The sequence below is a fragment of the Neofelis nebulosa genome, chromosome 8, assembly GCF_028018385.1.
Source record: "Neofelis nebulosa isolate mNeoNeb1 chromosome 8, mNeoNeb1.pri, whole genome shotgun sequence".
NCBI classification, from domain to species: Eukaryota; Metazoa; Chordata; class Mammalia; order Carnivora; family Felidae; genus Neofelis; species Neofelis nebulosa.
The window spans coordinates 74,519,039-74,544,426 of NC_080789.1; the positions used below are offsets into that span (position 1 = coordinate 74,519,039).

Sequence of the window (25,388 nt, forward strand, 5' to 3'; positions counted from 1 at the left end):
AGGAGAGGAGCACTACTTCTCTTTTAAAAAATTTTATTTAAGGACACCTGGGTGACTCAGTCAGTTAAGTGTCTGACTTCAGCTCAGGTCATGATCTCACTGTGGGTTTGAGCCCCACATCTGGCTCTGTGCTGATAGCTCAGAGCTTAGAGCCTGCCTCAGAGTCTGTGTCTCCCTCTCTCTCTGTCCCTCCCCCACTCATGCTCTCTCTCTCTCTCAAAAATAAATACACATTAAAAATATGTTTTTAATGTAATGTGTATTTATTTATTTTGAGAGAGACAGAAAGATCGCAAGCGGGAGAAGGGCAGAAAGAGAGGAAGAATCCCAAACAGGCTCTGCGCTGTCAGCACAAAGTCTAACATGAGGCTCAAACTCATGAAACTGTGAGATCGTGACCTGAGCCGAAATCAAGAGTCAGGCGCCCAACCAACTGAGCCACCCAGGCACCCTGAGAAGAACTACTTTTAAAATTATGGATTTTCAGGACTCCTGGACTGCTCAGTTGGCTGAGTGACTCTTGATTTCTGCTCAGGTCATGATCTCATGGATGTAAATTGAGGCCCGCAGTGGTCTCCACACTGAACATGGAGACTGCTTGAGATTCACTCTCTCTCTCTCTCTCTCTCTCTCTCTCTCTCTCTCTCTCCTCTTCCCCTCCCCTGCTAGCACTCTCTCTCTCAAAAAAAAAAAAAATTACTCATTTTCAACAAAATAAGAATCAATAAATATATTTTTAAGGACAAAAATATATTACTGAAAAATTATGAGATCATAAATCCTAGCACTCTATCTTATAAGCATAAAGAATGAATTTTAAGTTTCAAAACAAATTATAAAATCTACATATCCAAAAATCAATTTTGTAATATTTATATAAATCTTAAAATTGAAACAGATACTTCCTACTTGGTTCACTATTAAAATTTAATTTACCCTATAATTTTAATTATTTCATGCTTAAGGAACTTAATAAAATAGACTTCAAAGTTAATTACATTTTTGTATAATTATTACATTTTCATAATTATCCCACTTTATGTTTGCGAAAGTTCTATGAGCATATTGTTTATAGAAGCAACAAAGGCATTTTATAATTATTTTTATGTCAGCAATTCTAACATTTTTCTTTATTTAAAAATACATAATGACAATTCTTCTTTCAGGCATGATGGAGTAACAGACAGCAAACCTGACAACTTTCCCCACAGACAACTAGAAACTTGGAAGAAATATTTTGAACAACTGATTTCAAACACTAGGCAACCAACAAAAGGTTCAGGCTGGTGTAGTGCTTGAAAGAAGGGAAACAAATTACATAAGCCTTACGCTCACCCTGGCTTTCTGCCTGAAGACCATTAAGGGCCACAGGCACAGGGAGAAGGAATTTAAACAAAGCCCAATGGTTTTCCTGAGATGAAGAGGTGGAGATCAATGCTCATGGAGACTAACTAAGCTAGGAGTTCTGGGCAGAGTCTTGAAAAAAGAGATTCAGTAACTGGCACAGGGGTTTCCAGCAGATCTGCACTATAAGAAATGTAAACAGGAGTTCTTCAAGAGGAAAAAAAGGATACTAGATGGATCAATATGGAGGGTTTAAGTCACCAAAAAATTACAATCCTTAATTTTTGTGCATTCATTAACAAAGCTACGTAACACAGAAAGCATAAACAGATGGAATTAAAAGAAGAATTAACAAATCCATGGTTATAATTTCAACATTTATTCATCAAATAGAGAGAAAAATAAGTAAATATATAGAAGACCTAAAAAATACTACCAATTTGACCTAATTGACCCCACAATAGCGGAATACACATTCTTTTAAGTGACACATAGAACATTCACCAACACAGACCAGACAGTAGTCCAAAAATCAAGTCTCAATAAATTAAAAAGACTATAAATCATTAGATTCTCTGACCACAACAAAGTTATATATGATACCAATAACAAGGGGATATTGGAAAAGTTTCCAAATATATGGAAAACAAACAACACTCTCCTAAATAATCCATGACTCCAAAAAAATAACAAAGGAAATAAGAAAATTTTCAACACTGAATATAAACAGAGCATACAAAAATTGTCGGATGCAGCTAACGTGGTCCCCAAAAGAATTTGTATTGGTCTTAAATGTTTATACTAGAAAATAACAAAAAGGTCTAAAAATCAGTGTTCTAAGCATCCACATTAAGAATCTATAAAAAGAAGAGCCAAATCAAATGAAAATAAGTAAAATAAAGGAAACAAAGATTAAAGCAGAAATCAGTAAAAAAGAAAATGGACAAATGACAGAGAAGAATCAATGAAACAAAATGCGGATTCTTTGAAAACATCAATCAAATTAATAAACTTGAGCCAATGAACATACAAAGGGAAAGACACAAATTACCAATGTCAGGATTTAAAGCATTTTGAGGTCTAGTAGAAATTATGTTCTGTTGATTGGGGGTGGGGGCAAGGTGTACTGCAACAGCCTTTTTATCTGGGAGCCCCTGTGTCATTCAAATATCTAACTCTGAGTTGTACAAAGTGTCACATTATACTATCTGTACATTGTGCTTTCTAGGCAGATCTATATTGTGTATTTTTCGGAAATTTTTATTTAATTTCTTGGAGATCACTGTGAATGGATCAAGAAATCCAGAATAGCCTTTTTTTTTTTTTTAATATCCATTTAAAATCTGCTCATTTAAGTGGGACCATTAGCTTGTCACCAAGCAGGACTCTTTTAAAACAAATTTAAAACTACTTGTGGCCTATATATGTTTAATCCTGATTGAAGAGGAAGCTTCTAACTCAACACAGTAACCAGTTGTAAAACCCAGACCTTTATCAACACCAGGTAAAGAATTTCAGGACTCATATACAGATAGACAATAAAGTCATGCAATTTGAAAAGCAGTGTTTCATTATGAAAGAGCTCTCAAATTCCTTTTAAAGCTAATCTAATAAAAAAGATGTATAAATGTTCTTGAAAAAAAGAATGAAAGATCAGGTATCTCTTACAAAGGTTAACAGGACAGTAGGAGAATTATTATGAATGACATTAAATACAAGTTTGGCAACTTATGTAAAATGGACAAATTACTTGAAAGTTGCAAATTATAAAAACTGAAGCAAGAAGTAATAGAAAATCAAAATAACCATAAAGCTATTAAACTTATTAAATTTATGATAAAAATAGCCCCCCCCAAATAAATTTCCAAACCTACATAGCTTTACGGGTGAAGCCTATCAAACATTTAAGAAGGAAATAATACCTCTTATACAAAATTTTAAAGACAATGGTGGAGTTGGAAACACTTCCCAACTCATTTAAAAGAGGCTAGCATTACTCTCATAATTACAAGAAAACATAAAACTACAGACCAATACTCCTCACAGATGCAAAATGCTTTAACAAAATTTTAGACAATCAAATCCAATAATATATAAAAAAGGATAATGTATCATACCAGGTGAGATTTACCCCACAAATGCAAGTTTAGTTTAACATTAGAAAGTCAATCAACATAACTAGCCATATTAATAGAATAAAGGGGGAAAATATGCCCATTTCAACAGATGCAAAAGAGCATTTTCCAAAACCCATTAGTAATAAAAAGGCTCAGCAAACAATTAGTTGAAAGGAAATTCCTCTACTTGATGAAGGCTATCTATGAAAAAAAACTATAGATAATATCATACTTAATGATGAGAGACTGAATGCTTTCCCCCTAAATTTGGAAACCAGGAAACAATGCCTACTCTGAACACTTCTATTCAACATAGTACTAGAAGTCCTAGTCAATGCAATAAGACAAGAAAAACAAAAAAGACATATAGATTAGAAAGGAAGAGATCTGTCTTTATTAGCAATTGGCCTTATTGTGAACATAGAAAACTGTGGAGTCAACAACAAGCTGTTAGAAACACACGTTAAACAAGTAAGTCCACAAAATACAATATTAATATACAAAGAAATCAACTGTATTTCTCTATGCCATCTGTGAACTATTGGAAATTGGAATTCAAATACAATACTATTTACAATACCATCAGAAAATATACAATAAAAAAAATTGGTTAGAGAAACTTAAAATAATAAATGAAAATATATACATTTATATGTCAAAAGACTCATATTATTAAGATATCAATTCTCCTAGATTTATTATAGATTTATCTGAAGAAATTATTCATATAATTCTATATTATGTAATATTAATAGTATATAATTAATAGGGTAATTCTACATTAAATGTATGTATTTAATTTTAATAAAAACTCCAGCACAAAATTCATTTGTTGACTCAAAATGTATATGGATATGCAACAAACCTAGAATAGTGAGAGCAATTTTGGAAAAAACAAACAAACAAAAAACACCAGAGGATTTACACTATCTGATTTCAAGACCTACCATTAAGCTAAAGTAATCAAGGCAGTATGGCATCAGCCTAAGGATGAAGGCATAAATTAATCCCACAGAATAAAGAATGCAGAAATAGAACTATGCTTACATGGTCAATTAAGTTGGACAAACATGCCATTAATTCAATGAAGAAATATAGTATATTCACAAAATGATGTTTAAAAACTGGATATCCATATATAAAAAAAAGTACCATCAATCCTTCAGTGACATACATGAAAATTACTTAAAATGGACTATAGACTAAATGTAAAAGCTAAGGTTTTAACACTTCTATGAGGAAACATGGGGAAAATAGTCACAAATTTGACTATTTTTAAGAAAGAATATTTAAGAAATATTTCTTAAAAGGAATAAAAAACACAAACCATAAAAGAAAAAACTCAAAACCTGTACTTTATCTAAATTTAAAATCTATGCTCTTTAAAAAATAACATTAATAAAATGAAAGACAAACTATGACAGGGAGAAAATATTTGCAATTTATATATTGTCAAAGGAATTCTACCTAAAATATGAAGAACTCTTTATGACACAAAGAACTCTTATAATACAATAGTAAGACAACAACCCAACTAAAAGTCAGCAAAAGTTCTGAAAGGATACTTTGCAAAAACAAATATAGATATTCTCAATATCTATAGTCATCAGGAAATGAAAATTAAGCCCAAATGAGTTAGGACTACACCTTCACTAGAACAGCTAAAATTAAAGTGCCTGATGATATCAAGCAGTATAGTGTGACAAAGATGTACAGCAACTAGAGAATTCATATTGCTGAAGGAAGTGTACATGGTATAACTACTTTGGAAAACAACCAGACATAAAAGAGAACATACTGTATCATCCTATTCATATAAAACTTAAGAAAATACTAATTTAATCTATATTGACAAAAAGATCAGTAGTTGCAGGGACCAAGGATTGGGGGATTTGTGAAAAGGCATAAAAGGAACTTTTATAGATGATAGAAATGTTGCATAATTTAATAGTGGTGATGATTGCATGGATGTACAAATTTTTCAAAACCCATGAAAACACACACTTAAAATGGGTGCATTTTATTTCATATTAATTATATATAAATAAAATTGGTTTTAAAAAATACTTGGGCCAAAAAAGAAAATACGTGGGCCAGAGATTTTGAGATTTGGGGAGAACTCTTACTGTTTGCCCTCTCAAATACCTTTATGGGTCACCCAAAGTTTTCAATCATACTGTTAATAAAAAAGCACTACACCCCATTTTTAACAAATTGCATAATGTTAAATATGTCCACCCTAGTTACTGTCATTAAATATATTGCCATGTCAATTATTTTAAGTTATTTCAGGGGAATTATTAAAATATTAAAATTACTTTATTTCCTCTAAAGGTAAAAATTTTTTAATGAAGCATTTCCTACTTGGCAAGCACTCTCCCAGACATTTTACATACATTTTTTCTAATGCTAGAAGATTTGCAACACTATCTTCAATAAGGGTGAGGAGCATACAAACCCACAAAAGGATCTTGTCAATGATGGAACATGGAATCCAATTCTAGTCTGATTCAGTGTTTTCACTACATTAGTCACAATTAACTGATCATGGTTAATATTCTAATACTTTGGAAGTGCAGATACATTTTCTTGACAGTCATTGCCTTAACTGGAATTAGTGAGCATTAACTATTTCCAATGATGAACACATGTTTCCTCAAGTTTTACAAATGAATTAAATCAGATTTTTGTCTCAGTTTCTATTGTTCAACACCAGTGCGTAAATGTTTTAAAACACAAAGGGAATATATCTTTGGAATACATACCTTCACTATCCAGGTCGTCACTTTGACCAAACACACTGTCCACACAAGAGTCTGGAATGAAGGTCCATTCATCAAATTTATCAAGAACTTCTTCAGGAAAATTCCCATCGCTGCCTGAGGCTGCTCCTTCTTCCACAACACTTTTCATCTGATATCTGAGCACCATTCTTGCTAGGGTGGATCCTACATCTACAATAAAAAGATACACCAGCAAGTTACAAATCAACAAACATAAACACAAATCATACCAAAGTTCTTTCCAGAGAAATTTTTATTCTTCTTTCCAAAGTCACTTTGTAACCATGATATTGCATAAAAAGCAGGCAGTGAATTTAAATTTTTTAGAAATCATAAAAATTTACTCAAAGCTTTGGTGGAAGTGACAAAACTGAATATTTATGACACGAACTTGACCCGGGAAAGAGCCCGGGCTTTGAAGCCAGACAGACCTGTGCTCAAATAACAGTAACAGCACTTGCAAGTTACATAAGCTGAGTGTTAGTTTCCTCACTTGGGAAATGGAGATGACAACGTAGGATTATGGAAAAGATTAAAGGAAATGGTGCAAATAAAATATTTAGCACAATGCTTAGAACACAGAAGATGCTCAATAAATGATATACTTTTTTATAAACTTTTTTACTTTTTTATAATCTTTTTACTTTTTTATAAACTTTTTACTTTTACTTTTTTATAAACTTTTTACTTTTTTATAAACTATTTGCTAAGTGACTCATTCTACTGGGAAATTTGGTGAAATTCAAAAGTTAACATCCTATTTTATTACATCTTATATTATGCTTTGTTATGAAGAAATTAGTTGGCAGAACTCTCATTGTGTTATGTACAGCCTGGAAAATCTCTTCAAATATTACTTCCATAGCTCACATGACTGACGTGTATGAGACTCAGTCAAGTAGTACCTGAAAAATGTTTTGAAGCTATAAATTCAAAATGTTCTTTACTCAGACAAACCGCTAATATAATTATGGTCATACCCTCCAATCCATCAAATGACATGATTGTATTTTTTTAATTAGGTGAGACTTATCAAAGGTAAAAAACTTCATGTAGAACAAAGAGAATACAGTGGATAGGAAATCTCCCTTTTTCCCTCTCCAGTGTCCATCAGAAATCAGAGATTTAAGTAAACAGGTTGCTGGCAGGAGACTGAAGTGATAGAACATGGGATCTAATCATATTTCATTAGTTTCCAAAGTCCCCAGAGGAAACTAAGTAATGCATTTCTGGGTTTTTCTTGTGACAGAGTCTTTTCATATTCAAACATTTATGACTACCGTATCTCACCAACATCAGTATACTAAAAACACTGCTCTGTGCTTTTTTATTTTTATTTTTTTTTACTTAATAATGCACTCTCTATCTGACCATTTGGATTTGTTAGATGTTTTTTTTTTTTTTTTTCTCCAATGATTGCAAAGCATTCCACTGCATGAATGTACCATGATTGATTCAAATAGTTCCCTTTGAAGGATACTTAGAATTTTTCCCCTAATCTCTGGCTATTATAAACAATATTTTATTGTGCACCCTTGCACCCCTGCATCATGGATTCCTATCAGTATGTAGCTTGTCAAAAAAGCATGGATGTGCATTTAAAATATTAATGGATATTGCCAGATTGTCCTCAAAAGAGGATAATTTGAATTCATATCAATAATGTGTGAAATGACTATTTCCACTTATGTTTATCCACACAATTGCCAATTTCTTATTTTTGCCAATATTATGAATATTTAATTAGCCCTACTATGTGCAAAGTACTATTTAGATGCTAAAGTTACAACACTGGAAAAAAATGACATTGACTTCATGATGCATATAATCTACCAAAAGATCATAAAAAGAAAAAATACAATTATATAATGTAATAAATGCTACTACAGGTAAGAAACGAGGTGCTACAGGAATATGGAGGATGATCTTCCACACAGATTTCATATGGGCAGGAATGTTTTCTTCTAAAAAGTGATTTGGGGCTGAAGCAAAAAAAAAAAAAAAAAAAATAGAAATGAAGAGACAGACAAGTGGACAGAAGGTAAGGCAGGCAGGTAGCTAGATTAACATTGGAAGACACATGACACATTTAGACACATTTTATGACACATTTTAGAAACCGAGGGAAGGAGAGCCTGGGTGGCTCAGTCAGTTAAGCATCTGACCCTTGATATCAGCTCAGGTCTTAATCTCAAGGTCATGAGTTCAAGCCTTGTGTTGGGCTCTACACTGGACATGAAGCCTACTTTAAAAAAAAAAAAAAGGAGAGAAACTTAGGGAAATTAGCCTGACCGGATCTTCTAGGGCCCACCAGAATGTTGGAAACCTGGAATTTGTAGAGGCATTAATAAGCATGGATGGATACTTTCTTCCAGCAGCATTTTCAGCAACCTTGGTGAAGGGAAGGGAAAAAGCAGACCACTGGACTGAACAGGAATAGGATATTGCCAGGTAAATGCACCAGAAAAATGACAGGAAAGCTAACATGTTGTTAACAAGAGAGTACTTAAGGTGAAGATCACTGTAGGGAAGGAAGCAGGCATGGAAGTTAAGTTAACAGAGGGAAATAGGGAGCTCAAACTTTAAGAACACATTAAGTGTGAGTGACTGACATCTGAAATGACAGAAATCTTAACAGAGGATGATGCTAACTTGTCATTAATATATTTAATATGTACAAAACATATATTAACTCAAAAATTTCAAGAAAATACCTTTTTAGCTGAAATATTGAAAAACTGAAAACTAAATATGTTAATATGAAGATGCAAAGTATATATGAGTGGGGCACCTGGGTGGCTCAGTCAGTTAAACGTCCGACTTCAGCCCAGGTCATGATCTCATGGTTGATGAGTTCGAGCCCCGCGTCAAGCTCTGTGCTGACAGCTCAGAGCCTGCAGCCTGCTTCGGATTCTGTGTCTCCTTCTCTCTCTGCCCCTCCCCCACTTGTACTCTGTCTCTCTCTGTCTCTCAAAAATAAATAAATGTAAAAAAATTTTTTTTCAAAGTATATATGTGTATAAGTTTCTGCATATACATTTTAATGCATATGTATATGTAAGCATATAAAAATCTGGTAAGAAAATCTACATTGATAAGGGACAAAATAGTCATTTTCTTTCTTATAGTTTTTATGTGTTTTCCTATTCTTAAAATGAGCATGGATTAGTTTTATAATAAAAAAAATATATGTTTCTTTAAAAAGCAACTGTGCAGAAACATCCCACTGTCCCACTCTATCTTTATAAAACATTTGCTAGGAAACAAAGAATTAAATACAATATCACTTTCAAGCATTTCATAACCAAAAAAAAAAAAAAAAAAAAAGATATCAACAACAACAACAACAAAAAAAAGATACCCAAACCTTCACAATATTTTTGGCTTAAGTTGTACCAAATTGAAATAAACCTACTGAAAATATTAGTGACTTAAAAAAAAATACTAATAGGGGCGCCTGGGTGGCTCAGTCGGTTGAGCGTCCAACTTCGGCTCAGGTCATCTCTCACCCTCCGTGAGTTCGAGTCCTGCATCGGGCTCTGTGCTGACAGCTCAGAGACTGGAGCCTGTTTCAGATTCTGTGTCTCCCTCTCTCTCTGACCCTTCCCTGTTCATGCTCTCTCTTTCTGTCTCAAAAATAAATAAACATTAAAAAAAAATGTTTTAAATACTAATAAAAACCAGACTTGGACAAAATCGTCCTGCTAATACTCACTTGTTTCTTTTCTTAAATTAGATGTCCTATCTGGAAACAAAGGACCAAGCCATGAAGGTTCGATTTTTCCTATACAAAATCCTCCAAGGCAAATGCTATTATTGGCCAGATCCAGGGCGAGTCTCCGTAAGAGTAAGCTGATGATCTGGCTGTCACCTTTTCCAATGCTTATTGTCAGAGCTTTCCGGACATCCTGTTCACGGGAACCACCATTCAGTAACAGTTCCACCAATTTGGGACTGCTTGCTTTCTCACATACCTATTAAAGGAAAAAAGAAGGTGACCATATTAAAAGCCTGTATGTCTTCCTTTTGGTAGACATGTAAATTGAATTTGGTGTGATTTTTCTCTACACCCTCATTTAGATAGAAATAAAATAAAATAAGGCAAAACTCATCCTTGAAATAGACTAGGAAAATACAATAAGGTTAGCACCACAAATATCAGAGTAGCAGAAGCCAAATAATCTGCCACATGAGTCAGGTGCTATGAAAAAGGCACCATAATATGGAGAAAAAGCTCTTAACACCTGAATTAAGAAAGCTGAGGCTTCACCAATGATACACATTGCTCACACCTTCTGGGATTCCGTCTGCTCCTTGTAAGACATCTGGGAAACTAGTACCACACACAGTAAAGGCTAATTCCCTGCCTTCATTCATGATATAGAATATCTAAATGAGAATATGAACATCATAAAACTTGTAAATGCCACATACAAAGGCTTCTGGCTTTCCAGCACAAGACCCTGAATTTCCACAAAGAAATTTCTTACCTGTTTTCTACCTTCCCCTGAATACTGTTTTCAGAGCATGTGCTCAAGGTAGGTTCACATGCTGGGTGCTACAAAAACTACAGTGACCACAGTAAGCAGAGGGAAGGCTTAGCAACCTACAGCATACTGGCCTACACAGAAGCAGCTTCTAAAAGGTGAAGGAATGATGGTCTGCTAACAAGAAGATCAAAGTAATAAATAATAGAAATATTGTATGTCAGGAGGTGTGCTAAATTCTGTATACACTTGATTTCTAATCCTTATTAAAAACCCTTTGTCAGGGGCGCTGGGGGGCTCAGTCAGTTTAGCATCTGATTTCAGCTCAGGTCATGATCTCATGGTTCATGGGTTTGAGCCCCATTTTGGACTCTGTGCTCACAGCTCAGCCTGGATCCTGCTTCAGATTCTGTGTCTCCCTCTCTCTCTGCTCTGTCTCTCTCTCAAAATAAACATTAAACAAAAAGTCTATGTCATAAAAATTATTATCCCCATTTTACAGATGAATATTTAGAAAAAGTATGTGATTTTTCCAAACCTATTAGAGGTAGTCAACAAGAGACTTGGATTTCAAGTCAAGCCTGTGCTCCTTTCACTGCCCACAATTAAGGATTATTTTTTTTTCTTTTCTTTTTTCTTTTCTCTTCTTTTTTTCTTTTCTCCTTTCTTTTCTTTCTTTTCAAGACAAGACCCTATGATTTAAGGTACCAGGTGAGGGGAAGGAGACTGGGGGAAATTCCTGAATTCTCTAGAATTAATGTATGTTCAAGAGATTTGAGGGGATCATTCTGTGGTTTCATGGCACCAACTCAATGCCCACCAGTCTCCAGGTTACCTACCTTCAACCCATTCTCCCCAGAGCCACTATCATACCTTTCTACTTTAGATATGAGCAGATCACTGCCCGGAAATCTTCTAAACCCCTCTGCTCTAAGACATTCCCCCAAACACAACATGAAGTTTTCCTAAAACTTCATTACCTTCATTTATACTATTTCTACTGCCCTAAATATCTAATTCTACTCTGCATCCAGCAAAAAGATGTTCATTCCTTTTTTTTTTTTTTTTTGAGAGAGAGAGAGAGAGAGAGAGACAGTGTGAATGGGAGAGAAAGAATCTCAAGCAGGCTCCAGGCTCAGTGCAGAGCCCAATGCAGGGCTCAATCCCATGACCCAGGGATCATTACCTGAGCCAAAACCAAGACGTGGACGCTCAACTCACTGAGCCACTCAGGCACCCCAAAAGATGTTCATTCTTGAAGGAACAGCTTCATAATCTCTTGTACGGTAAGTCCTTGCTACTAAGCTCCCAAGCCACACACACTCTTCCTCCTCCAGACTCCTGTCCCATTTGCTTACATATAGCACGTAGCACAATAAACCAAAAACGCCTATCAGTTTTAAAACTAGAATGAAAGGTTTGGATGCTATTGCAATTCAATTTGTACCTCCATAGCCTAGTGCAATGCCTAGGAAATATATTTCATTTAACTAACAAATCACTAATATCCTATTTAAAAGCCCACAGGAAATTTAAAAGGAGTGGGAGGAAGGAAGACGGAGGGACAGAGGGGCCAAAAAACTCAATCACAAATGCCCTCTCTGTGGCCTAGCAAATTTTTTATGTCTAAATTGGTACTTACCACCTACCTCATATTAAAATGATTTACATTTTATCCTCTCTCCTTTCCCAATACACACTTAGAAAGAAACCATCCAGAAACAGGAAAACCCTTGTATATTCTTTACTACTTATCTAGCACTGTGCCCTCCACCTAGAAATTGCTCAATACACTTTTAAAGAGTATTTTCCTTGAGGGCCCAAAAGATCCCAGCTGACTTTAGGTACATGGGGATGAAGCCAGAGATGTATAAGAAAGTGTATCAGACAAAAGACAAGTTGGTTGAGTGTCCAACTCTTGGTTTCAGCTCAGGTCATGATCTTGTGGTTCATGAGTTTAAGCCCCATGTCAGGCTCTGTGCTGACAGCTTGGAGCCTGCGTGGGATCCTCTGTCTCCCTGCTCATGCTCTGTCTCTCTCCCAAAATAAACAAACTTTTGAAAACTGTATAATTTACTATCTTTTGCAATCTTCTCCCTCATCTTCAAATATATCAATAATGCAGCCCATGATCAAAACCAAATATTTTAGACTAGCCTTTGAGAATCAGTGAGCAACTTTCCCTACTCCCCTCCCTATCACCACCACTACCAAGAATCTATGGTATAGACGAGATTAAAGCATGCATTTGGGAAGCCGACTTTCCACCACTTACCAGGAGAGTGTCCTTAGGCAAGTTACTTAACCTCTCTGTGCCTCAATTCCTTCCCTGTAAAATGGGAATAATACTAGAACCCACTTCTAAGTTTGTTGCAAGGGTTAAACTGTGTAAAGGACTCAGAGCAGTGCCCAGGTGGTAATGAATACCACAACCGTCCGTTATTACTTTTATTCAGACTTCATCACAGTTGTTCTTCCTACCATGATCTGATGGTTTTCATCTTTGGATATCTATCCATGTATTTTCATGCCCAGTATCAGCCTTCCATATTCTTCTATATGAATCATGTATATTACATCATTAAATTCTCCTCAGAAAGCCTAACAAGATTAACTCCATCTTTGCTCCAAATAGTCCTTAATTAAACAGCATTGGTACATAAATAGTGATTACCTCATTTTACACTAGTATCTAAAATAATGTATGTTCAATCTATCCATAAAATTTAATCAATATCTTTAGAGGCAAATAATCTCTGACAAGTATGATAAATTCTTTAAATTTAACATACCCATGGATGCAGAGATCTGATTTTGCTTAAAAATATATAAATAAGTGCTTAAATCCAAAAGAATGCAAGAAGAAGAATAAAATAAAAAGCTCCTATACAAAGATTTAGGTAAATTGAGAGAAGAGCAGGAAGCATTTCCTGTCAGAGATTTAAAATTATTACACTCGGGTGCTTTGGGTACGCTATTTCCCTAAAAAAAATTTGAAGGGGAAATTTCTTTTCAGTTCCTTGGCATATTCCAGTAATATTAGTGCAAAGATGTGCAGATCACACAAAAGATACACAATAAAAATGTATTATTGAGGGAAATAATTTAATTACTTTTAATAATAGAGAAGCAATTATTTTTAAGGTGGATTTCTTAAATGAAATTTGACTAAATGTAAGTAATTTGATTATTTATTTGGTCTTAATGTACACATTAATTGTGCATGAAAATAAGTTACAGGTTCAGTTTCTTTTTATGTAGAGTACTAATTAGTACTAACTTAATTTACAGTTGACAAATTGAATTGAATCCATAGGCAAGTGAAATTAAATAAAGTAAGGCTTTTAAAGTAAATTACTGGAAAATACAGTACTCTGTTGGTTATTTAATAATGTACATTAAATCACTGTATAATTGCTTTGTTAGAAATATTATTAATTTCTAGAAAATATACATGGTGCTACCCAAATGCTATTATAAACTGAAATTTATGCAATGACAACCCTGAAATAACATGTAATGCACTTTAATAAATACTTACTAAATTCACACTGTATGTAAAGCAATGAGTTAGTTATTCTAAATGACATAAAGATGAACACTGTACATTTCCACTTTCAAACAACTAACAAAATATAAAAGATATATTGTGTATATCACATATATTGTCATGGACTCAACAGAAGTAAATCTTTTATTTTGTATGGAGGTCAGGGGTGCAGGGAGGGCTTTATTGACGAAAGGGCATTTGGGTCGGATTTTGAAGGTAAAGTAGAACATTTAGATAGAGGTGCTTGCCCAGTGCATGAATGAAGGGAGGGAAGGAAGGCAGGACCACAGTGCTACACAACCAAGGGGGTGGTCAATGGCAGGGGATGCCAATGTGAACAGTGTCCCCAAGGGGGTGTAGTACACCGCCTGCATGGCCACATGCAGTACAACTGAGGAGAGAATTTGCTATCAGAGAAACTGAAAATAGAGAGAAAACGTTTGAAAGATTACCAAACCGAACCGTATGTTGTGTGGAGTGTGCCTGGAAAAGAATTTGGACAGAGATGCATTGTAGGAGACACATTTGGAAAGTTATTAACAATATAACAAGGTAGGTAAACAAGTAAAATGAAGGATTATATTGGGGCGCCTGGGTGGCTCAGTCGGTTAAGCGGCCGACTTCGGCTCAGGTCATGATCTCGCGGTCCGTGAGTTTGAGCCCCGCGTCGGGCTCTGGGCTGATGGCTCAGAGCCTGGAGCCTGTTTCAGATTCTGTGTCTCCCTCTCTCTCTCTCCGACCCTCCCCCGTTCATGCTCTGTCTCTCTCTGTCTCAAAAATAAATAAACGTTAAAAAAAAAATTAAAAATTAAAAAAAAAAAAATGAAGGATTATACCGGATATGCCTAAAGGACCCTATTACCTCTGAAATTCTGTGAATCTAAATTCCTACTACAAATCACAAGCAATTGTGAAATAAACCGGTGAATTCTGCAGTAAAAAATAACAGGATGTAAGCAAGAGCTGTACAATGGTAGAGTCAAATAACAGAGAGAAAGACCAAAGTTAGGCCTTGAATATTTACCTGACAAATTAAAGAAGTTGCCTCCTTTGTTCGATTGGCGTCGGCTCCCAACAGAAGCAAGCATTCAACCATGATACTGTTATTCTGATCACATGCTTTCTCTAACATCACGCTTTTTAACTCATCGTCCATAACTAATTTTGCAAAGCACTTGCAACAAAGGTTTAGAAACTAAAAAGAATGGAAACGAGGATTAGAGTGAGCTAAATCCATGAACAGTTAGCATACAGGTGAGAAACACTGTACCTGTTGATCCTTTTGTTCCATGATACTGGAAGACATCTGATGGAATATCACCGAATCAAAGGAATGATGCACCAGCAGGTTGGAAAAAGACACTGACAATCCCAGTATTGTTAAGATTGTCTGAAATCCCTGAAAGTGGGACCAAAATAATAACATAAGCAATTCTGGGCCAAAAGAATAAAAAATAAATAGTATAAAACAGATAATTTGTATGTGATAACTAGATAGTATTTATTGGGTTTGTACTTAAAAGCTATAAATCTTGGAACATTCCCATAAGCAAACCTTGCTCTCTCATTACTAAGAAATACAGCAGGCACACAGAGAATAAAATGCAAGCTAACAAGCCATTGTCTAGCAAGGCAGAAAAAATACTTAATGAATTAAAAATAAGCCATACTCACAGGATGAAAGCAAGATATTAATTAATATTAGAAGAGCTGAATAAGCAGAGCAACATACCCAAATCAGCCAGCAAAGTGTGTTTCTTATTACAAGACTACAGATTAGGTTCTCTAGATAGCCTAGCATTTCGCTAACATTTTGGTGCCTTCTTGTGAAATTTCAGCTGCAAAAGATGAATATGAGCTCCTAGATTTCATTCATGTTGAATATAGTTGAGAAAAGCTCTAAAGGCAGTCTGAGGTTTACACCTCTGTAGCAAATTATTTATAAAGAACTAGTCAGTCACATCATTACTTTTCAGAACCACCTCGAGCATATTCCTAAGAGTTGTCTGGGCTCTCCACACATGAGAGAGTTTCAGGAAAGAATGAGCTTTGGAATTTACTATTATTTAGCTTGGGTAAACTCATCAAAGATCAATTTAACCTAAAAAAATTTTATTATCTTTCAATATAATATATTGATGAAATTGTCTAACAGTTACTATTTTGTGGTTTTAAGATGCTGAATTTCGACAAATACTAACATTTGATAAGAGAAGTAGTCTTAATTTTTGCAGGTCTGAGGGACATGTGGTCCACCCACCACTAGACTAGAGGTCCCTGCAAATTCAAATGAATGCACCAGAAAAGCAAATAATACAAATGTGCAGAAGGCACATAATTCAAAATAAAAACTTATAAACAATGAACTGACCAAATAAAATATGTTGACAAGCCAAATTTAGCCGACTGGTCAATAGTTGAAAACCTCTACTACAGAGATCCTAATGTTTACACCTTTATGTATTAATACTGAGTAAACTGAGAGCTCTATAGCTGTACAGATTTATCTCCTTTTTCTAGGATTACTTTTAATCACTTCTGGCTTGGCTTTAGTCATCCTTGCCTGAGGCACATTATAAAAATCAGATTTATATAGCACATTGTTGTTTTTAATCTAAGAATGCTGCATGTTCAGCACTTTATAATTAAAAACTTTACATACATTATCTCATTTACTAGTAATGTCTGCGACAAGGTTATAGCCTGGGTTTTTTTTTTTATTCCTGGTCAATTCTGTCATTTATGAAAACATTTGTTGAGTGTGGTTTATGAAAGCTGCAAATTCCATTACCAAAACAAAACAAATGAATGAACAAACAAAAAAACACAACCAAAGCAGAAACTCTTAAAGAGACTACTTGTTCTGCTAACGTTAAAAAAAATTTTTTTTTAACTCAAAGCAAAGTGGATATGGAAGGAACCTACCTCAACATAATAAAAGCTATATATGACAAACCCACAGCTAACATCATACTCAATGGTGAAAAGCTGAAAGCTTTTCCTCTAAGATCAGGACAAGGATGCTCACTTTCACCACTTTTGTTCAACATAGTATTAAAAATCCTAGTTACCACAATTAGACACGAAAAAGAAATAAAAGGCATCCAAGTTAGAAAGGAAGAATTTAAGCTGTCATTACTTGCAGATCATTTGCTATTATACATAGAAAACCCTAAAGACACCACCAGAAAACCATTAGAACTAATAAATGAATTCAGTAAAGTTGTAGGACACAAATTGAAATACACAAATTGATTATATGTCTAGACACTAATTATGAGTTATCAGAAAGAGTAATTAAGAAATGAATCCTATTTATATTTATATCAAAAAGAATAAGACACTTAAAAATAAATTTAACCAAAAAGATGAAAGACCTTTGCACTGAAAACTATAAAACGCTGATGAAAGAAATTGAAGACAACACAAATAAATGGAAAGATACCCCATACTCATAGAATGGAATAATCGATATTGTCAAAATATCCATACTGGCCTAAGCAATCTACAGCTTTAATGCATTCCCCATGAAAATACCAATGGCATTTTTCACAGAACTAGAACAAAGAACTCTAAAATTTGTATAGAACCACAGAAGACCTTGAATAGCCAAAGCAGTCTTGAGATAGAAAAATTAAGTTGAAGGTATCACACCCCCTGACTTCAAACTATACTACAAAGCTACAGTAATCAAAACAGTATGGTACTGGGATGAAAGCAGACACATAGATCAATAATATACAACAGAGAGCCCAGAAATAAACCCATGTATATATGATCAATTAATTAACCAATAACACACAATGGGGAAAAGACAGTCTCTTCAATAAATGGTGTTGGGAAAACTGGACCAGCTTACATGCAAAAGAATGAAACTGGATCACTATCTTACACCACATACGAAATGAATTCAAAATAGATTAAAGACTTCAATGCAAGACCTGAAACCATAAAACACAAGCAGTAAACTCTTTGACATCAGCTTTAGCAATATTTTTTTGGACCATACTCTTCAGGGAAGGGCAACAAAAGCTATAATAAACAAATGAGACTGCATCAAACCAAACAGCTTCTGCACAGCTAGGGAAGCCATCAACAAAATGAAAATATAATCTAATGAATGGGAGAAGATATGCGTAAATCATACATCCAATATGGGGTTAATGTCCAAAATATATAAAGAACTTATACAACTTAAAACCCAAAAGACAAACAACCCAATTAAAACATGAGCAGAGGACTTGAATAGACATCTTTCCAAAGAAGACAGACATGTGGTCAATGTCTGTTGATGCTGATCTGTTCAACATCACTAATTATCAGGGAAACACAAATGAAAACTATAATGAGATATCACCTCATACCTATCAGATTGGCTATTATCAACAAGACAAAAAATAAAATGTTGTTAAATATGCAGAGAAATGTGAACCCTTGTACACTGTTGACGAGAATGTAAATTAGGGTGACCACTATAGAGAACAGTAGGGAGGTTCCTCAAAATATTAAAGATACCCATATCATATGACCCAGCAATTCCACTCTTGGGTATTTACCTGAAGAAAATAAAAACATCAATTCAAAGAGATATATGCATCCCTATGCTCATTTCTGCATTAGTTGTAATAGCCAATATGAGAACCTAAGTGTCCATTGATGGACAAATGTATCGATAAAGAAGATGGAGTACACACGTATACACAAAATTGAACACTACTCAAACATAAAAGGAATGAAATCTTGCCGTTTACAACAACATAGATGGACCTAGAGGGTATTATGCTAAGTGGAACAAGTCAAACAGAAAAAGACAAATACCATATGATTTCACTTATACGTGGAATCTAAAAACCAAAACAAATGAACAAAAAATGCAAAACAGAAACAGACTCATAGATAAAAGGGAAAAACTGTCGGTATCATACTGGGGAGAGGTTGGGGGCAGGTGAAATAGGTCAAGGGGATTATGAGGTACACACTTACAGTAATAAAATAAATAAGTCATGGGGATATAACATATAGCATAGCATGGTGAATATAGTCAATAATTTTGTAGTAACTTTATATGATGATAAATGGTAGCTAGATTTAAATTGGAGATCATTTTGTAATATATAAAAATACCAAATCACTATGCAAAATTAATAGGATAATGTATGTCAGGGCGCCTGGGTGGCTCAGTCAGTTGAGCACCTGACTTCGGCTCAGGTCATGATCTCTCCCTCTCAAAAATAAATAAACATTAACAAAAAAATAGGATATTGTATGTCAATTATATTTCAATAAAAATAAATATGTGATAGGAAAAAAATCTGAGCCAATTTCTTTCTTAATCTCCCCTAAGTCAACATCTTTCATTCTTAATAAGGAACACTTATTATATATCACATGTGAAATGTTGTTTGATGAAAAATACTTAAAATATTTTACTGCAAGAAAAAAAAATATCAAGGAGAAAAACTACTAGAGGTAAGCATCCCATAATAAAACATTGAGAATGACAAACCTTGAAAAATTGTAACTTTTATTTACCTAAAATCTAAACAAGTAAAGCTCAGCTGACTGGACTTTCTCTAGCACATTCTCTGCCCTTTCATGAAAAAGACAAATGGCAAATAAATATGCTGATTTTAGAGATTTAATAATGAATCACAGGATCTCTGCAATTCAATCCAATTCTCTTCACCTATAATTAAAATACTACAAAATGATAAATAGGTTTCAATTAACTAGACTATCTCCATTAATGCAAAGTGGGAATTGTACCAGCTGCTCTGAAAGAGAAATCTTCACAAGATCCCAAATTCCTTTCAAGATAATACACATACTTTAATCTGTACTTCAGCCATATCCTTAAATCGTTGTAAACTGGAAACCAGAATTTTTGCCAGCAGATGCCCAGTTCCTATGCATAAATTCTTCTTTGTAATCAAGCATCCTATAAGACCTAAACCCAGACATTGAATTTCTAGAAAAATAAAAGAAAAAAAATAATAAAATTAGTGGTTTTAAATCTCAAAACTAAAGAAAAAATTTGAAGACACCCAGCCAATAGCTAAAGGCTTATACAAAATCTATCCTAAATCCTGGGGTGCCTGGCTCAGTCAGTTAAGCATCCAACTCTTGATTTTGGCTCAGGTCATGATCTCACCCACAAGATCGAACCCTGCATAAGGCTCTGCACTGACTCTGCACTGACAGCAGGGAGCCTGCTTGGGATGCTCTCTGCCCCTCACCCACTCGCCCCTCCCTGCCGTTCCAAAATAAATAAATAAACATTAAAAAAAAATCTATCCTAAGAGTGCCTGGGTGGCTCAGTTGGTTAAGCATCCAACTTCGGCTCAGGTCATGACCTTGTGGTCCATGGGTTTGAGCCCTGCGTCGGGCTCTGTGCTGACAACTTGAAGCCTGGAGCCTGCTTTGGATTCTGTGTCTCCCTCTCTCTCTGTCTGTCTCTCCGTCTCTCTCTCTCAAAAATAAATAAATAAAACCATTAAAAAAATCTATCCTAAATCCTGACTTCAAATGGTACCAACCTTGGTCATCTGGATACATCTGAAGTGTGTGAAGTACCGAATCAATAGCACCTTCCAGGGATAATACTTGTAATGCATCAGGAAAATGTGCTAAGGAAGAAATTACTTTCAATCCACATTTCTGAATCCCAGGATTTCCAATGAACTGAAATCAAAAGGACAATTGATATTTGCTATTTAAAATGAATTATTAATACTTACTTCAGTTAAAGCCAGATACAGACTGACAAAATACAAACTAGTCCAAATGAAGATTATTACCTTTGATTTTGCCTTACATTACTAATTACTTTTTAATTATGATTAAGGATAAGAGCTACCATTTTAATACTGAGTACCTCTTCTGTGCCACACAGCATGCTAAGTACTTTACATGCATTCTCTTTTCACACGAACCTAAAGTCCATACTAATATCACTCCCAATAGCAGATGAGTTTACTGGGGGTTAGAGGAGTTGCATATTCCTAAAGTCACACAGATTGTACATTGCTGAGATGAGACCAAATCAGGGATCTTGGAGCCCTTCGCCTGTATACTGTGTATTTAGCCAGTAAAATGCAATACTGACACTCACCTACAGAAAATACTAATCGAGAATCTGCTCTTTAAGTGTTTTATATGTCATGTCTCATTTTTACCCCTCAACAGCCTCATGTGATAGATTCACCAAATTTCAAAGATATGGGAACATGAAGAGCTCAAATCACAAAGCTAGTATGTGTCAGGTCTAGGACTTTAATATAAATGTGTCTCCCTTAAAAACTCAGGAGCCAAAAACAAAAAAAAAAACAAAAACAAAAAAGAAGAAGAGGAAGAAGAAAAAGAAAAGAAAGCACAGGAGGTTAATCACTACCTCTTCCAACTTTTTAATCTCAACTCTTCCAGATGATTTGACATCATTTACAGGTATCCTAATACAGGCCACTTCTTTTTCCAAACTATCCTACTTATTAACTAAGAAGAAACAGTCAATACACTTTCCAACCATGGACAATCACAGTTACACCTTCTCTCTTAAAAGCCCGTGACATATAGCTAACTCTTATATGGGATGGGCCATCTCTGCTTTTCCATAATGTTTTCCATGATATGAATGCCCACCTAATAGCTTTCCTTTCAAAAATTACAATGCTATCCTTCACAGCACTTTTGTTTACACAGACACTGGTTTCATGGTATCTCTACTCCAAATGTGTGATTGGCACTACTGTGGGTATACACCACGGAGCTGAGAGTTTCAAGTCAGATCTCAAGCTCTGTTACAGCTTTTTCAACCAAAACCATCTACCCTCCAACCTTTCTCACTTCCATACTGTCAACGAACAGACTTTCATTCCTTTCCAATCTAGTCCTCCAATGCTTCTCAATTGTCCTTATTCAGCATCTTTTTTTCTTTATAGGGTATGAGGAGAAGCATCATTTTGTCATCCTGTGCCTTTCTCTTCCACCCTAATTGCTCAGCTTGGACATCAGTTCACCTATCATTTCAACAACACACTCATATCCTTGCCCCGCTTCATACTCTTTCCTGTCATTGTTTCCATCTTACCAACTCTCTGGGTAGCAATTTGGAGCCAGTTAAATTTAGGTTTAAATTCTGCCTCTTTTCACTTAATAGTTCCATTAAAAATTAATGAAATAACATTTACTCAGAAGTGGTATTTACTCAGAAGGTATTATTCAAGAAATGAAAAGAAATTCAAAGTAGTTCAAAGTGAAGCTGGAGGGATGGCTCATGTGTCTCTGCCTCCTCACCTTAAACTGATCCTAAAAATCGAGGGTTGTTATGAGGATGAAATGAGATGACTCACTGTCTGTGCAACAAACCCTGAGTGATGGCCACGGTTCAGGCCTTGGGATAACCACCCTCCTCATAGATGAAAAACTTCTAACAGGAGACACAATGTCCCTTAATTGGTCTTCCATTCCATCAAGCTACCATTTCTCCTCCATTTCTAAACTTATTAATAGAAACATCTACACCCACTATCTCCACATTCTCCCTACCCCTTAATTTCATATAATCAGACTTCTGTCCTTACCACTCTGAATTAAAACCATTCAGAGAAAAAAGTCCTTTAACAACCAAACTGCTGCTTTTTCCTCCCTTGATTTCCATGACATGGTACACCCCTAATTATTCTCAAACTTTAAAACCATTCATTTGCCCATCTCCTTTACAATCTCTTCTTTCAATGTCAAACTTTGTCCAAAGTTCTTTTCTTAAAACCCTTCTATTTATGGATGGGACTTCGTACACTAACATGGTTCATGTCAACGTAACAACAATAGCGACAACCACAACAACAATGCCAAAATCTATGCAGCACTCGCTATGTGCCAGAGATCCTTTTAAGCACTTCTTATGTATTAACCCATGTAATCCTCATAATAACCCTATAATGTAGAAACACCATGATTAGCCCTATGTCATTGATGAAAAAAATTGAGACTCGGAATCCTTTAAGCAGATAACTCAGAGCACAAGTTTAAAGTCTCTTAAGCTCTAAGCCCACATTACTCTATGCTTGACGCTAGTATCTTAAACTCGGATGTTCAAAGCTAAAAGTTTATTAACTCATCAGGAAAACAGAAAAAGGAAAATGTTAGATTGTAGACTGAACTTTCTGTGTGATGAATAGTACCACCATTCCTACTTCCTAGGCAGGGCCAGCCTCCTGCGTACGCACCTGCGCAGCCATAGTTCTCTGTGCTTCCAAGGGCCCCACACTCGGTATAATGCTCTGCTACCACCGTCTTGAAATTCTTAGTTTTTAAGAAAGGAGTCCTGCATTTTCATTTTGTTCTGGGTCCCACAAGTCAGGTAGCCAGTCCTAACCTCAAAATGCATCATAGGCTTATTTTTTTACGCTAAAAATTAAATCAAAAAGATATTTATAAAGCATACATATTTGTTCTTAATACCATCCCTCTAACAAGTTTCTACTCAACTATTGGTTCTGCTACCTTAAACTCCTCTAATCTTGAACTATTTATTTCAGGTACAGTTGTATGATGACTAACGACTCCCTTACATCAGGAAACCTGTGATTGGTCCATGCAAAGAGAATGACAGCTTCACATTATTACATACGATGGAGCGCAGATAAACTGTTGGATAATTTAAAATAGTGGTATTTGACTTCTGACCGATTCATAAATTTGAAAATATTTATACAGGGGCACCTGGGTGGCTCAGTCAGTTAGGCTTCCAACTCTTGATTTCAGCTCAGGTCATGATCTCACAGTTCGTGAGACCAAGCCCCACACTGTCAGCCCAGGGCCTGCTTGGGATTCTCTCTTTCTCTCCCTCTCTCTCTCTGCCTCTCCCCCCCCACCAAATAAACTTATAAAAGTATGTTACATGTATATATTTATATTTACAAGCCTACACTAGTCTTTTCTTTCAGTTATCAAATGTTCTGTCTTGAAAATAGTGATATAATGTATTGCTGTTCAAATGGAAATTAAAATCAGTTTACTAGTTTATACTTAGCAATGTTATCCGAATGAAATTTTTGGAAATGCCAGTGGAAGGACACATACAGATGTTAAACAGAAACATCTTATTGCCTATGCCCCACAATTTTCCAAGTTTTTCAGAAAATACATAAATAATTAAAATGGTTTCCTCAATGAGCTAGCTAGCCAGCTCAAGTCACCTGGTTCAAAAATAGTCTCTTTCCTAGCTGCCAGCTACGTCAACTGCAATTCAAGAAAACTTCCCAGAAAAAATAAAAATATGGAATGTATAGCTAAAAAGAAGACACCGTAGTCCAGGACTAAAATTAAGATACAACGTAATAAAATATCTGGATTTCAAGAAAAAGAATCCTTTGGTATCCAGGTGAAAATATCACTCATTTTAAAGTGAGAAAAAAAAATCAAGCTGGTTTTAGACTTTTCCCCTAAAACATTCAGCACTAAAAGACAGTGAAATGCCTACAAGTTTTTAAAGAAAATGAACCCCAATATTTTACACCCAACCAAACTGTTTTTTCAAGAGTTCAAATATAAAGCATTTGAACAACAGATTTGAACTTCAGTCTGAATGTTACTGGAGTTTTATATATATCCAAACATAAATTCACTTTAATAAATACTTTCCAGGGCTCCTGGGTGGCTTAGTCGGTTAAGTGTCCAACTTCAGCTCAGGTCATGATCTCCTGGTTCATGGGTTCCAGCCCCACACTGGGCTCTCTGCTGTCAATGCAAAGCCTACTTCGGATCCTCTGCCCCCCTCTCCCTCCCTCTGCCCCTCCCCTGCTCTTGCTCTCTCTCTTTCTCAAAAGTAAAAAAATTAAAACATTAAAACATTAAAAAAATAAAAACAAATAAGTAAATAAATACTTTCAATAGTCTTTGCATTGTAACCTTAGTTGAATCTCAAATTCTACCTAATTGGGAATTCTGCTTTCCAAGAATAGACTTACTTTTTTTTTTTTTTTTTTTTTTTTAAATTTTTTTTTTTTCAACGTTTTTTATTTTATTTTTGGGACAGAGAGAGACAGAGCATGAACGGGGGAGGGGCAGAGAGAGGGAGGCACAGAAGCGGAAACAGGCTCCAGGC

At 35.2% G+C, this 25,388-nt stretch overlaps 1 protein-coding gene across 3 annotated transcripts in view; it reads right to left on the bottom strand.

Moving 5' to 3' along the window:
- The window catches only part of LRRK2 (leucine rich repeat kinase 2), a 144,177-nt gene that overhangs the window by 82,368 nt on the left and 36,421 nt on the right, over positions 1–25,388 (bottom strand). For all 3 annotated transcript variants that reach the window (XM_058743103.1, XM_058743104.1, XM_058743106.1), the window contains 6 exons: positions 20,818–20,962; positions 20,110–20,249; positions 15,552–15,680; positions 15,306–15,476; positions 9,960–10,218; positions 6,227–6,415 (listed from right to left, as the gene is read on the bottom strand). In XM_058743103.1, the coding sequence (XP_058599086.1) occupies positions 6,227–6,415; positions 9,960–10,218; positions 15,306–15,476; positions 15,552–15,680; positions 20,110–20,249; positions 20,818–20,962 (1,033 nt within the window). The remainder of the gene's footprint in view (positions 1–6,226; positions 6,416–9,959; positions 10,219–15,305; positions 15,477–15,551; positions 15,681–20,109; positions 20,250–20,817; positions 20,963–25,388) is intronic.